Genomic DNA, 15,435 nt, shown 5'->3' with positions numbered 1-15,435 from the left:
GGGGCGGAGCTACGTCTGTAGCGAACTCTTCGATTGGTCCAATTTGAATAGAGAGAACCGCGACTGCAGGGAAGAAGCATGTTTGCGGGTTAAAAGAGAATCGAATAGTGATATTTGCGAGAATAAAAACATACATTTGATACTTTTACATTCTTACATGTGACTCAAAATTGTTAATATAACTGTTAATAGGATACCGTCTCAGGTAGGACCTCAGTTTAATATGATCGATGCGTCATTGTTATTGTTTTAATTTTGTTTGTGGCTATTAAATCTTTAACGTCGCCATCTTATTATAACATAATTTTTATCTAAACGTCAGACATACTGATAGGGTTCCTCAAGATGATGGAATCGTGTTTAAATCATAAACCTGAGAGAGTTGGCTCAATAACGGTTGATGACCTCAAGAAAGATCTTTTCGCCGAGTTCTCCAAGTTATCAAGGGTATTTATTATTATTAAGCATATCTAATGTTTTAAAGACCTCGAATACGATTTAGGCTGTAAACTAGTCTTTCATGTCGCATATTTCTGTTTTCAACAGGACTCGGTATCGCTGGAAAAGGGGCATTTGCAGGTCTATCTCCGTGTACGCCCATTCACTACTGTAGAGAGAACAGAAGGAGAATCACAGGTGCCTACAAAATTCTGACATTCTATACATTGTTTTTACATTCAGTCATAACCCACAAATATAGCTTTTTGTCAAAACATGTTTAGTAAGATGACAACCCTCACTTACCATTTGCTTTTATTGTATGGATATGGGTTTGGGACAACATGAGGATGAAAAGTCAAGTGAATGACAAATGTAATGTCTACAAACAGGAGTGCATCTCAATTGAGCCTCCAGATACTGTGATTCTGAAGGCACCTAGAGCATCTTTGACAGCCAGACACAGTGAGAGGTTTGGGCTACAGCTGGTGCAACGATTTCAGTTCTCACAGGTATGAGGATGGCCACAGTCACCTCTGGCATTGTCTTTTTTTTTTTTTTTTTTTTTTTTTGCAAATAGTCTTCAGTGATATTATCAGGTGTCTTTCTGCTGTAATATGATTGCTTCAATTCATGTTTTAGGTGTATGGTCCAGAAACAACACAAAGAGAGATATTTGATGGAACAACCAAATCCCTTGTGAAAGAAGTTTTGGATGGAGGGAATTCCTTGATCTTTACATATGGGGTTACCAATGCTGGAAAGACATTTACTTTTCTTGGTAAGAATTTTGTATGAGATATTTGTATTAATTATTTATTGCAGTATATGTATTTATAGCTGCTTAATAGTGCATTTTTATGTCTACTTGTTAAAGGCCCTGATTCAGATGGTGGTATTCTGCCCAGGTCATTAAATGTGATCTTTAACAGCGTAGAAGGCAGAATTTATTCTCAAAACAACATCAAGCCTCACAGATGTGTCGATTTTACAAGACTCACTAAAGAGCAGCAGGATGAGGAAGCTACAAATAAGAGAAACCTCCTTCGCCGACTTAAAGACGTAATTTTTTAAATATATCTATTTATTTATTTATTTATTTATCTGTTTTTTATTGTATATTGTTTTTTAGCACAAAGAAGTACATTACTAATGCATTAAGGCTGTTTCTTTATGTTTATCAGATTGACTTCCAGAAAACCCTGTCTAGCATGTCCAGTTCCAGTAGTTCATCTTTTGAAAGTAAGCATTATTAAATGTTTATGTCTTTAACCACTTTCACACAGTAATAACAGTAAATTGGCATTCATGTTTGAGCAGGATCTTTTTAAAAATACCAGTAAATTTACCAGTTTTTTTGGAAAGGTCCTGCTCACACATGATCTCTTAACGGTAATTTACAGGTAATGAAAGTGAAATCTGTATGTGTGAAAGAGACTTTTGACTCTGAAATAGTAAGTCAAAATGAGCTTAAATGCTTAACAAACGTTTTAATTTTATTTTTTATGTTTTTTTTGTTCCAGGCTCCACCTCTAGTGACATGAATCGGGACAGTGTCTGTTTGGATGAGACCTCTCATGTTAAATTCTCTGTGTGGGTCTCCTTTTGTGAAATCTACAATGAAAACATCCATGATCTGCTTGATGTTGTTCCAAATGGCTCTCACAGAAGGAGTGTTTTGCGGCTAGCCCAAGATGTTAAAGGCAATGCCTTTGTCAAAGGTAACCAAATAACTTGTTTTCTGAGTTAAAAGTCTAATAATGAATCAATAAAAATAATAATTAAACAAATGTTTACATTTAAATATTTCATAGAAATAGTTTATGCATTATCAGCATACATGTTTTCATGATTATTCATCTTTGGTTATTTATACATTTTTCCTCCAGAGCTAAAATGGGTTCAAGTTAACAGTGCAGAGGAAGCATTAAAAGTTGTGAAAATCGGAAGGAAAAATCAAAGTTTTTCATCCACCAAGCTGAACAATGTCTCTAGCAGAAGGTGCTTCATTTTAAACAACTTTAGTGTTAATATTTAACTTGATCATTTTATTACATTTTGAAATTATATAACATTTTCTTTTTCTCCATAGCCACAGTATATTTTCCATTCGGATCTTGCGGATTGAAGATGTGGGTGTTCCTCGGGTTCTGTCAATAAGCGAGTAGGTGACCTCAATCCCAACTTGCTTTAACAAGGAATATTTGATTTATTCATTAATTTATTTATTTTTAAAGGTTGTCATTATGTGATCTGGCTGGATCTGAGCGATGTGCAAAGACTCAGAACCGAGGGGACCGCTTGAAAGAAGCTGGAAACATCAACACTTCCTTGTTAACGCTAGGGAAATGCATCAATGCTCTGAGGCTCAACCAAATGCAACCCAAGTGAGAAAAAGTCGACTTTTAAAACAATTAATTTGTGAATTTGCTACATTAAATGCCTTTGTCTTCTGATTCATTAGTCTTTTGAATTTCCTGTTTAAATTGGGACTCAACTCATGTGTCTTTTTGCACAGGTTTCATCAGCATATCCCCTTCAGAGAGAGCAAACTCACACATTATTTGCAGGGGTTTTTCTGTGGCCGTGGAAAAGCCTGCATGATCATCAACATAAACCAGTGTGCCTCAATGTATGATGAAACGCTGAATGTGCTCAAGTTCTCAGCAGTGGCTCAGAAGGTTTGCAGGAACCTTTATTTGATAATGAATTATCAGCTGTACTAATTAAAGTTTTTTTTTTTTTGCTATATATTTATTTTGTTGTTTGACATTTTGCCCTTATAGGCGGTTGTCCTCAACTCTAAGCCAGCTCCAAGCATTGCACTCAAGAGATCTGCCAGAGATGTTTCCATGATAATCAATAACGCTGACAAGAAAGATTGGACCAGGAGAAGCTCGCTCATGGGCTGGGAGATGAGCCTAGAGGACGTGCAGGAGGATGAAGATGATGAAGAAATGGGTGAGGATGATGATGAGGAGGAGGAAGAGGAGAGTGACGATGAGAACATGGAGGACAACACTGTCCTGGAGGCTGCTGAAAGTCAAGAGCTGTGTGAGGTATTCAGGGTGCCTTTTTAATTTTTCATGAATGCATGTTTTAGTATTCAGTGTTATTTTAGACTATATGATATGCTAATATGATATACTTGACATAGCTTCAGGTGAAAATTGAAGCGCTTAAAGAGAAGCTGTCCAGAGAGGAGTCTGAAAAATTAACTATGGAATCTCGTATTCGTGAAGAAGTCACTGCGGAGTTTATGGAGCTGTTTTCTAACATGGAAAAAGACTACAAGTAAGTCAAACAATATGTATAGTCACAGATATACAATTCAGATCCAGTCTGACAGTTGGGGAATTGCACAGTACAAATTGCGTTCACCATAGATTTTTTTTTTTGTCATGTTTGTGCCGCTCTTTTACTCACATAATTCTTTTGACTCGAATGCTTTAACAGTGCAGTAACATGGTACTGTCAGCAAATGCTAAGTTATTTTTAGTGTCTTTCTCTTGTGTTGATTGATAATGCACTAATGCCTTTTTTCAATGTTTCAGTGAACGTCTCCAAAGAGAAAAAGAAATTGTTGAGGAAAGAGCAGAAAGGAGGCTTGAGATACTGAAGAATCTGGTCAACAGAACTATCGGGGAAATGGCCGCTCTTAGCACTGATGAAAATGCTGAAAAGGTGATTTGCAGAGGGTTTCATTCATAATCAAGTCCTGTTTATGTCCACTGTTAAAAGCCTGTGAGAAAACAGCTGTTATTTCTTCTGTCTTTGGAAAACATTTTTTGGTTCAGGGACAGATTTTTTTTTTTTTTTATATATATATATATATATAGCTTCGTTGTAATCCTCAAACCCGATGGACCTAATTAAGTAGGGTTTTAGCTAACGGCAGGATTTTATGACTGTTGATAGATTTATCTATATACACTGCCCTCCAGAAGTTTAGAAACACCCCTGGCAAAGTGTGGTTTTGGACGATATCAGCATAAATCCTTATTGTTTTTGGTGCAAATACATTAAAGTAACTTGACATTATCATTGAAGCAATAATAGTTTTCATTTACATAATAATGGCAATATATACATGTCAAAGTCAGACATGCCCCTTTGCCAGCTGTGATGCCTGGTTACTGGTTTAAACTTGGCCCAGGCTTTTAAAAGATTTTTGGGTCAGCACACCTTAATAGCTTCAACAATTGATTGCCAATTAAGTTTAGAATACAATGAATTTAGGCCCAGATTATGCAGAGCTGTAATAGCTGCTAATGGTGGGTATTTTGAGTAATCGAAATTTTTAATTATTTCTATGTATAAACTGTTTATGTAATAAAATATGCTTTCGTAGTTTGTGTTGTCCCTTATCAGTGCAAAATTATCACAAATTAAAAAGGATTCATGCCAATTGTCCAAAACCCCACTTTTCTAGGGTGTTTCCAAACTTTTGAAGGGCAGTGTAGATCTGAATGCATTTTATAGGTACAAGGGAAAAGTAGGGAATTTTACTATATCTGTATCAAGGCACATATTTAACACAATGACATTGAAATGGCATAGGAAAAAATTATCTTTTTTTTTTTTTTCTTTTTTTTTTTTTCTTCTCCGCATGCTTCTAGGAGGCTAAGATTGAGCTTTTGGACAGCATGATTGAGGCAATGCGAGATGATCTAGCTAAGATAAAAGGAGATGCAGAAGCAGTACAGAATTGCTTGACAAATGTCCCTGAATCACCCAGAGCAATCAGTCATCTCAGGACACAACTGGAGGAGATGAGAGAGGAGCTTCTAAAAAGCCAACAACAGCTCGGTCTTAAAGCCAAAGGTGTGTTCAGTTACCATGAAGGGGAAAAACTCAGTGTGTCTATACTAATGACATATGTATAATTATATTTTCTCTTTTCAGAGTTTGAAGCAACATGTGTTCAAGTGCAGGAATCAAAGGACCAGCTTCTCCAAGCAAATAGAGTAAACTGAAATAAACTTTATTTAAACATCTAAGGTTATTGTCAATAGATTGTTTACATGGAGTACCTGGCTTTTATTATGTTGATGTCTGTTTCTTCGTTTGTCCTTTTTTCTTTTTTTTAAGAATTATGAAAACCAGAAACAGAGATGTCAGGAACTTATGTCAATCTGCCAGGAGAAAGATGACATGATGTCTACATTACAGACTGCTTTTGATCAAAGTGTGGAGGCAGCTACTAAAGATGTAAGTTTATAAAGCACTATTGTTTAAAAGTAGTCTCTTATGCTCACCAAGGCTTTATTTACATGATCAAATCAATATAGTGATATTACGAAATATTATTACAGTTTAAAATAATTATTTTATATTTTAATGTATTATAAAATATAATTATATTTTACTCTTGTGATGGCTAAGATGAATTTCAGCAGCCATTAATCCAGATTTCAGTGTCACCTGAAACTTCAGAAATCATTATTGTATGCTGATTTGTTGCTTAGAAAATATCATTAACAACATTATCAATGTTCAAAACAGTTGTGCTACCTAATATTTTTTATGATTATTTATTTATTTAATGAATAGAAGTTGTTAATAATAACATTTATTTGGAATAGTAATATTTTGGGACACAAATGTCTGTCAATTTTGGTAAAAATATGAATTTCTTTTAAAAGTTAAATATCTTCAGACATTTGAAGAATTTAAGTATCTTGCCACAGCTCTTTCCAACCAGCAAAATTTATAGTGACCTGTACGTTAATATCCAAAAAATAACAATAAAAACACCATAAAAGTAACTCATAGTAGGCTTATTTTATTATATTCAGGGTCTTAATACAACAGCTTTGTGTCTGAAAATGACCAAAAAAAAATTTTTATTTTTTTTGGACTGTTGACAGACGTCACTATAAACTATCATTCTTGAATTCTGCTTTTGTGTTCTAGGGAAAAGTAATGGCTTAGTAATAACTTTTATGAGGTGTTACACATACATTTTGTTATACATTTGGACTGTAACGACTGTTTTGTTTGTTGTTTTTCTTTTTTCCCAATGTACAGAGGGCCTTGCTTCTGCAAGAACTGAAGATGAAAGATGAGCAGCTGAATGAACTTAAACTTGAGCATTGTTCACTTGAGAAAACAGTGTGTGATCTGTCTGATAAACTGGCAGAGCAGACTCGCGCACATGAAGCCACTGTGGCACTGGAGAGAGCAGAGGTCAACAAAGTCACAAATGAGAACAAGACTCTTGCCAGTGACCTACATGTACTTCAGGAGGCAGCCAATGACATGAGCTCAGAGCTCAAAACTATGCACATGGAGTTGAGCACTCAGACAAAGATCGCCAATGAGCTTTCGGAAAAACTTGATGCAGCCAAAGCTTTAATTAAGGAACATCAAGCAGACTCTTGCAGTCAGTCCAAAACTATTGAATCCTTAATGACGGAGGCAGATCGTTTGCGTCAAGAACTCCAGCTCCGCCAGCTCTCAAGTGACAAAACGGAGGCTGAATGTGAGAGGATGGTGGAGTTATCGCATGAGAAGAGCCGACAGATCAATGACCTGGAGCAGGAGGTCAGTCAGACCCGAGCAAACATGTGCCAGCTGGAGGAGCTCTGCAGTCAGCTTAAATATGAGCGTGATGCTCAGGCACAGGAGTACCAGGGCCTACTGAGCCGTTATGAAGCGCAAAAGTTTGTTGTGGCCCAAATAAAAAGCAACTCTGAACTCCTGGAAGAGCTGACTGCTCTGAAACATCAGCAGGGTAGGATAGAAGAACAAGAGCAAGACTCCAGAGATGATTGTTGGAAAACTCTGCAGGACAAACTCATTCAAACGCTGAGCAAACTGAACCAGCACGAGGAGGTTCTGAACATAGTGAGAACTATTGTAGAGAATGAGATCTCTAAGGCAAGAGATGAAGCCAAGAGGAGAATAACTGCGATGGAGAAAGATTTGGCACATAAAGATGCAGAACTAGAGACTAAAACTCAAGAGCTTTCAAAGTAAGTTCTCATTTCTCATCCAAACCTTATGATAACTCAAGAAGTAGGTCCTTCTTTCTGTTGAGTCAGTGCTTTGTTTTCTATTCACTAGTTGTTACTACTTATTCTTTTCAGCTGTTTAGTTGTAGTTGGTTTGAGTGATCTTTTGGTCTTTTTGTAGGTTGAGAGACCTTGTGAACGATGGACTTAATAAAATCAAGACCTTGAGTTGGGATTTGCAGCAGGTGGAGAAGGAGAGATCTGATGTCAGAGATCATTTATGTAAGGCTAACATGCAGAAGGAACAGCTAGAGAAACAGGTTGGAAAAATCACTGCTTTTGTCCTTTGTTAGTGTGATAAAAGTGATTTAAACAGGTTTCTTTTTAAACAGTGCTTTTTTTTTATTCCCTCAGATTTTGATCTTAAGTGAAGAAAACAAAATGTTTCAGCAGAGGCTATGTGAAGTAAATAAGCTGAGGGATCAGGCTGGACACACTTTGAGCTGTAAAGAGCAATCTATTGACCCACAGCAGACTGTGAGTACTACTCTTTGTCTCAGCTTTGTTCAGTTTGTGATGTTATCAGGTCTAAAATTCTGGATTATTCCACATCTTTTCACTCACAGGTGACGTCTAACCATTTCATAGAAGAAAACATACAGCCTTTCCAAACAACCTGTCAAGGTAACACTATGTGTCTTTTCATTTAAACCCCCTTTCTTCTGCAGCACCAAGTGGTGTTAACAAAATCGGCTTATGTTTTGTCCTTAGTAAGACTGATTTTGTTTGCAGATCCTTTGGCAGAGCAGAAGCTGATTGAGGACACGTGTGTGAACTTGAATAAAGAGTGCACACAGACAGATGACGGGGAATTGCTGGAGGCCAGACTGAATGAGGTTGAATCCATAACTGAAGGTGGCTGAGTCTGTTCTAATTGTAATTCGTATTAATCTCTGCTAAACAACATGCAGAGAGAAGTCAGCAAGATAGAGTTTAGCGAATTTAAAACAATTACTGTTTTATTGATGTCAACTAGATACAAGGATTAAAACACGCCAGTTTTTTTATTTCAGTATCAGCAGTATTCATTTATTAGTCTCATTAATCTCATGTGTTTTAGTCTTCTACTTCAATTAATTAAAATGTATTAATTATTACATTTTTTTTTTTTTTTAATTGTTAATGTTTTATAACTATATTTTAATACTAATCAAACAAATATTTACAAGGGAATGAGAAAACAACCACTTTTAATTTATTTCTCAACCACAAAACCATTCATAAGTAGCACGGGTATGTTTGTGGAAGTGGCCAACAATACATTATATGGGTCAAAATGATCAATTTTTCTTTTATGCGAAAAACATTAGATATTAAGTAAAGGTCATGTTTCACAAAGATAATTTGTAAATTTCCAACTGTAAACATATCAGAATGTATTATTATTATTTTTTTTTGTAATATGCATTGCTAAAAACTTCATTTGGACAACTTTATAGATGATTTTCTCAATATTTAGAATTTTTCTGCATTCCCCGAAAAATTTCAGATTTTCAAATAGTTGTATCTCGGTCAAATATTGTCCTATACTAACAAACTAACAAAGCTTATTTATTCCGCTGTCAGATTATATATTATTTGACAAACTGACTCTTATTGAACCTGGTTCAAGTAATACATTTAATATAGTAAATACTTTATATGTTACAAAAGGTTTCTTTTCAAATAAATGCTGTCCTTTTCTTTTAAACTTTATATTTAATAAATTTCCTCAAAAATATTAAAGTGCAACATTTGTCAACAATGATAATAAGAAACGTTTTTTGAGCACCAAATCGGCATATTAGACTGATTTCTAAAGTGTTACATGATACTGGTATCGGTATCATCTTATACTGGTATCACTGGAAATGCTGCTTTGGTTACACTGTTCAGTTCACTTGTAACAATGTCTCACCTATAACTGGAGCTAAGCTCAGACGTCTCTGTTCTTTTCAGATTTTGCAAAACTGCGGGAGATGTATCAGAGCCCAAGTGTTGGTGTTTTGGGTAAAGCTCAGCAGGAAGAACGGAGACCTTGTAGACCTGCGGAAAACACAAAGGTAAGAACCTGGAAGTCTTTGATCCCTCCGACTTTTCCACAACTGGGTTTTGCCAGCATTAAACAAAATGATTTCTTTTGATGTTTCAGCAGCCTAATGAGGAGCAGGCAGATGATGAGCAGGAAAAGGGGCTGGATGGAGCAGCCGTGGGGAAAGTGGCTCAGGCAGCATGGCGACTAGAGGGTGACCAACAGGACAGGCAGCAGCTGGAGCTGGTAATAGGATCAGTCTTTCCACCTCTCTCTCTCTCTCTCTCTCTCTCTCTCTCTCCCTGCCTCATTATTTTCTTTTTCACAGGCTTGAGGACAAGATTTAGCTCTGAGTAGTAATTTATTTACACAGCAGGTTTGTAAGTTAATATCATTTTGTGGTCCGGGTGACCTGTCAGAAGGAGAAATTATATGACTACAGCAGAACATTAATATCACTGTACAGAAGTGGAATGTGCAAAACTCTTTATTTTCCTGAACAAGTAATTGACTACTCAGTCTTAACCAAGCCTTTGTAATTAGATTCAGGACAGGTATGATAATATAAGATGTGTTTTTGAATGCATGACGCAATGGAAAGTCTAGAGGGCACAAAAGCTGGGCTATTTTGTACTTTGTACACCATCTTATTGCAAGATCTGATACGAGGCCAATGATGTCTATCTGAATAGTGCTTTAAAACAGCATTCATTTGATGATGCATTTTCTAAATCAATATCAGCTGATTACTAAGTGAAATGACCATTTTTATTTGGTAAGTTAAGGAATTTTATTGGCCAAAGCCTGATGATTTGTAAATGATTAAATATTGCTCATTGATCATCCTGACCAGTGTAACAGCCTATCAGTAGTTCAGATTATTAGGCCATTGTGAATGAGAGGAAACGGAAGGATGTAAAATGCTTTAAACTGGTAACAAAGTATTATGATAGTGCTAATACAATATTAAAACATTTTAATACAATTATTAAATATTAAATATTTTTCTTCTTCACTTCTCTGCATACTGATTACAGGAAATACTAAAGCAGCAGCTAGCTGAGAAGCAGGATGCCATTGTGAAACAAAGGCAAAAAGATGATTTGACTGGTTCTCGTAAATCTGATAACCAGAAAGCTGACAGTCCCAAACAGACATCAAACGTGAAGACAGAAAATGAAGGCGAATCTTTTATTCTAACACAAGAGGTCAGTAGAGTGATATTAATGCAAAATACATAAAGCTTATAAGAAGCATTAGAGCATACAAAAACGGAAATAGCTCTGGTCTGTATTGTAGTTGGTTATTGTGAATATATAATATTTGTTGGTTATCACTCAAAGCAGGTGGCAGTACTCAACTCCTCTGTCCTGTCCACAAAGAGTCTCAGAGAAGCACGCTTCCCCAAACCTGAGCTAGAAATCAGCTTTACACCACTTAAACCTGACCGAATTAATGTCAAGAAACCAGGAGAAGAGTCTGTCACGATAAAACTCCGACGTACAGCCAGAAAGAGAAAGAGCCCAGAGATGGAGGTATGTCTAAACACTATGGTTTCTAAACAGTTCGAAATAATGCAATAATCCAATTCTCAATTGTGAGAAATAATCCAAGTGTGGGTTTTTGCATCTGGAAATGAAAATTTCTATAGAGTAGACACGTTTTTTTAATTATGCTCATTTCTAAAGTATTTCTCAGCTTAGAATTTATTCTTTGTGAGTGCAGTCTCTATAAAATTATTTTCAGCACAAATTACTGAAAAATTCGTAACTCACTGGTCAGAACCCCCTAACTAGTCTTGCATTAATTTCCAAACTATGCATTAATTTACATTTTATGATCCATATAGGTAGACCTATTAGTTGATTTAAATATATAAAAATGATTAATCATTATACTTTTTTCATAGTTAACACATCCAGTTCCCTGTTAAGGAACTGACTTATTTTTGTGATTTGATTAGTTAATTAATTAATTAATTAGCCATAAAAAGCATCTTTTTTTATTGCAGCTACAATTTGTTGCAGTAAACTCTGAAGGTTCCAGTCTATTTTTGGAAAGCCTTGTCAAATTGTAAGACATTAAAAAAAAATGAACAATGAAACATTAATTACGTGTGCTAAAACATTAACTTGGTCATTGTACTTCTAACGGAACATGGTAATCATATAACCTGTGTTATTTTAGAACTCTGTGGAGTCAGAAAATCATAAAAACCGACGGCTGAAGGTGAACAACAGGGAAAACATTCAGGCTATTGAGGTGACTTTCTGTCCATTAATACACCTGTGACATCTCACATCTTTCTCTGTAATGTTTATTCGATAATACATTGAGCTAGTTGTATTCTGTATTTTTGCACCTTACCAGACTCCCACAGTGCAGGGGAAAAAGGTGAGTCAATTAAAGCAGAAAGACTCCCCTACCAGCCTGAAAGGTAAAAAAGGCGGAGCCCTGCAGAAGATTGGTGACTTTATCCAGAGCTCTCCAACCCTCTTTGGGAGCAAAGGTCAGCTTTGCCTCTTAATTTTACACTCAGTCAATGACATCGATTGGAGCTCTCTGCCAAAAGTGCTTCATACTGTATCTCAGCATGACCCAACTTTTAACTCCCTCCTCAGCCAAAAAGATCATGAGTATGGTGAATGTTAAATCCCCCGAACCACTGAATCCTTCTGAAAACAACAAACCCAAGAGATCCAAACGAAAGCTCTTCAAGACTCAGGTTTCCTCCCCTATGGACATACCCTCCTATCCTGTAAGTAGTGTTTCCTGAGCGTTAATTTGTTTTTATAATATTTTTTTAATCCCAATTAGGGCTGGGTGATTTTTAAGATTTTATAGATTAATTCGAATTTAATGTTTTGCCACGTTTTTTTTTTTTTTTTTTTTTTTTTTTTTAGAGATCAAGGAATCACGATTTAAATAGAAATATTACCAAACGTTAGAATTAGACAGTTTGACAATAGGCCAATGATAACAGTAAAGAGAAAAGAACCATCCAACCGCATGTCGGCGCATGTGAGTAACCTAGGTGCCATTCGCGCAGAATGCGCTTTTGTGTTGTTGACAAAGATGTGACGCGGGCAGTGGAATAGAGAAAACATGCCAGAAAATCGAGGTGAACTACTTTTAACTTGAGCGTCACGTTTTTAGAATGCCATTTCATGCATGAGGCCGCGAGAGACGCACATACAAGAGTCATATGCGTCCATGTTTACTTAGAAAAAAATAATGGAATAGCAGCACAATCAAATAAATAAACCTGTGAAGAACTACTACTGTATGTCTGATGTTTCATGTTTGCATCATTGTTTTTACAGAAGATTATAGTTAATAATAGTCTACTGGTGTTCTGCTGCTTATATTTTCAGTCATTTTGAATTTGAATTTGAATTACCTTGGCTTGGAGATTTTTTATAAAAAAAAAAAAAAAGCATTTTCCTTGAATTACTTCTGAACATTATATATATATATATATTTATACACATAAATATCCATATATATATATATGTGTCTATATATATATAATATGTTTAAGACAGTTAAGTTTGTACAAGATGTAGTTGTAGTTCATGCATCTTTTCTGCAAAGATATTTAACAAGTGATTTAACATTTACATCATGTTGATAACTTTATATGTGGTGCACTTGAAATAGTTTTCTTTAACTAGTGTTAATAAAGAAAAAGTTACTTGAATCATGTTGTAGTTACATTTTCAAGTTCACTAGTTAAAAATAGTGAATCAGTCAAACATGAAAAAATTTAGATTAATTTTTTGCCATATCGCTCAGCCCTAATCCCAATTTAATATGCAGAGAAAATTAAGACGTAAGCCATTATATTTGATTTCCTTGAACATTGGTTTTGTGGTGCTAAATCATTGCTTTGTTTGAGTAATCTGAACATTTGGGCACTAGATGTACTAAAAATGTTAAAGAGCAGGTCATATGGTTTGTTAAAGTGTTGTAATATTATGTTGGAGTCTCCTTCAACAGGTTTACATGCATCTAAGCTCAGAAAACTTTGTAATTTTCTACATATACATTTATATATACATTTGTACATGGAGTAATTTTTTAAATGATTTTGAAAGATTTCAGTCCTTAACATCAGTCTCTGTCCTGTCCTTAACTTAAGGTCTGTAAACTCCTCCCTACCATAAGCCTAGTTTGCTCTGATTGGCCAGCTGGCCAGGCCTGTTGGGATTGGCACAGAGAGGAGTACTCGAGCAAGTTAGCGAGCGCAATAATCAGTGTTGCCTAGTCCACGGTTGTTTTTAATATCCGCAGGTTGAAGCAACTCCAATAACGTCATATTTAGCCCCTGGAATGTGAATTTACCAAGCAAACCCCAACAAAAAAACATGTATTTTACACCCCGGAACACGATTTTTAATGGGGGACCCCTGTCGAAATGTGATTGGGCTAGTTTTGAGTAGCAGTTGGATGGGTTTTGTTGTGAAAACCTGGCAACCCTCGCTACCATTGCCAAAGTATGCACCTTTACATAAAGTAATAATACAGTGCTCCAGTCCGTTCTTAAAATAATGACATGAAAACATTTTGTTTAACACTTATGCAAGCAAATCGTGCGCACAGCTAAGGTTTAGCTGCTAAACTGTAAACACTTCACAAAACAATAATGGTGGATACGTTAGCCGGGTGCTAACGTGACTAAATGATAAAACAAAACTATTTCAATAAGACAGGATATCATGGTTTACCTGGAAACCTGAAGCTGCTCTAGGTATACATCACATATTAGCACAAAAAAACTTTACATTTTGATCTTTCGCCGATGAAGACAAAAAATCGCTTTGACAGCGTTTTCTTGACATAATGTAAACACTAACTAGCGGAAGTGTTTGTGGGCAGCCTCTATTAATATTAATATTTATGAAATCTTATTTGTTTATATGTGTTTGACATTTTAAAAATGTTGTCAGGTGAATGTGTATTAAATTCATTAAATCATTTTACAGATTTTCGGAGGCAGCGATGATGATAAAGAGAGCGATCATCTCATAATCAAGAGAAAACTCAGAACAAGAACTGCCAAGAGATAATGCAAATATTAATTTGATGGCCAAATGTAATTTATTTTTTTCTTTTAAGTTGTTTGTCATACATTTTGTTTGTTTAATATCTTAATGTTGTTGAGTTTTTTTTGCCGTCAACACTGGAAATTTTATTTTATGTTATAAATATTTTATAAATGTAGTTCACCACCATTTAAAAAAAATGTTTCCTTTTTTAAATTCAGCTTTTGGTTTTTTGATCTGTGGTTATTGTCCAAATTGTAACAAAAAAAAAATGTTAATTATAAAAAAAAATGCTTAAAAGCAGATATAATTGGTTTGCATTTCTTATGCTTAGAAATATAAGCTCATTATGCTCAAAGCATTACAGTCATTACTGTGATGTTGGATTTCCCATTATTATATCCTTGAAAAAAAGTCTCCGGTGGGGAAAACAGTTACAAACAATCAAGGTGAAGGGAATGAAGAGAATGTTCCAGATGAATGTTTGGGGTCAGCTTATTGTATGATAGTCATTTATTTCTTCTGTCAGTAAATGGAGGGTGGCTGTCATCAGAGAAGAGTAAGTAATACATTTTACCTGCACCTCTTGATCTCTGCTTTCTACACTAACACAGGTCACACATGCACTAATACACTCCTCATTTTGCGAGGTGAAATAAATGTGACATTGAGACCAACCGTTTTTTTGTGGGTATGATTGCATGTCATTGCTTATGCAACTATGCTTGCTTGCATTTGTGTGCAACTTCCTTTGTGGCATTGGGTTATAAAAGTGTGCTGTCTTTATTGGGCTTGATAGCACTTTCAGTGTCCTCTGAGACATCCCCATTTTCTGGGGACAGTCCTGGTTTTTGTTGTCCTGTCCCTGGAAATGTCTACGTTTTATAACACGGCAACCACACCCTTTAAATACCTTGCAACAAGT

The 15,435-nt window shown here is 35.6% G+C and overlaps 1 protein-coding gene across 4 annotated transcripts; it reads left to right on the top strand.

Annotated features, from left to right (window-relative positions):
* The first annotated feature begins 64 nt into the window (after nucleotides 1–64).
* Nucleotides 65–14,757, top strand: kif20bb (kinesin family member 20Bb). Of its 4 annotated transcripts, none has more exons than XM_051124564.1 (31): nucleotides 65–205; nucleotides 323–447; nucleotides 547–636; nucleotides 831–950; nucleotides 1,081–1,219; nucleotides 1,316–1,500; nucleotides 1,623–1,680; nucleotides 1,962–2,159; nucleotides 2,328–2,439; nucleotides 2,531–2,602; nucleotides 2,676–2,825; nucleotides 2,957–3,119; nucleotides 3,225–3,497; nucleotides 3,596–3,732; nucleotides 3,993–4,122; nucleotides 5,058–5,262; nucleotides 5,344–5,405; nucleotides 5,530–5,649; nucleotides 6,469–7,415; nucleotides 7,576–7,714; nucleotides 7,809–7,931; nucleotides 8,021–8,078; nucleotides 8,187–8,309; nucleotides 9,393–9,496; nucleotides 9,589–9,711; nucleotides 10,503–10,673; nucleotides 10,809–11,000; nucleotides 11,653–11,727; nucleotides 11,836–11,974; nucleotides 12,087–12,223; nucleotides 14,451–14,757. In XM_051124564.1, the coding sequence occupies exons 2-31, from the start codon at nucleotides 346–348 to the stop codon at nucleotides 14,532–14,534; spliced, it is 4,731 nt and encodes a 1,576-aa protein (XP_050980521.1). In that variant the 5' UTR covers nucleotides 65–205; nucleotides 323–345; the 3' UTR covers nucleotides 14,535–14,757. The 4 variants fall into 4 exon arrangements, with proteins under 4 accessions (XP_050980521.1, XP_050980520.1, XP_050980519.1 ...); XM_051124563.1 differs by having other exon boundaries at nucleotides 9,586–9,711; nucleotides 10,812–11,000; XM_051124562.1 differs by having other exon boundaries at nucleotides 9,586–9,711.
* The last annotated feature ends 678 nt before the right edge of the window (nucleotides 14,758–15,435 follow it).

The sequence above is a fragment of the Labeo rohita genome, chromosome 12 (genome assembly GCF_022985175.1).
Source record: "Labeo rohita strain BAU-BD-2019 chromosome 12, IGBB_LRoh.1.0, whole genome shotgun sequence".
Classification (NCBI taxonomy): Eukaryota; Metazoa; Chordata; class Actinopteri; order Cypriniformes; family Cyprinidae; genus Labeo; species Labeo rohita.
This window is presented reverse-complemented; position numbering and strand designations above follow the sequence as displayed.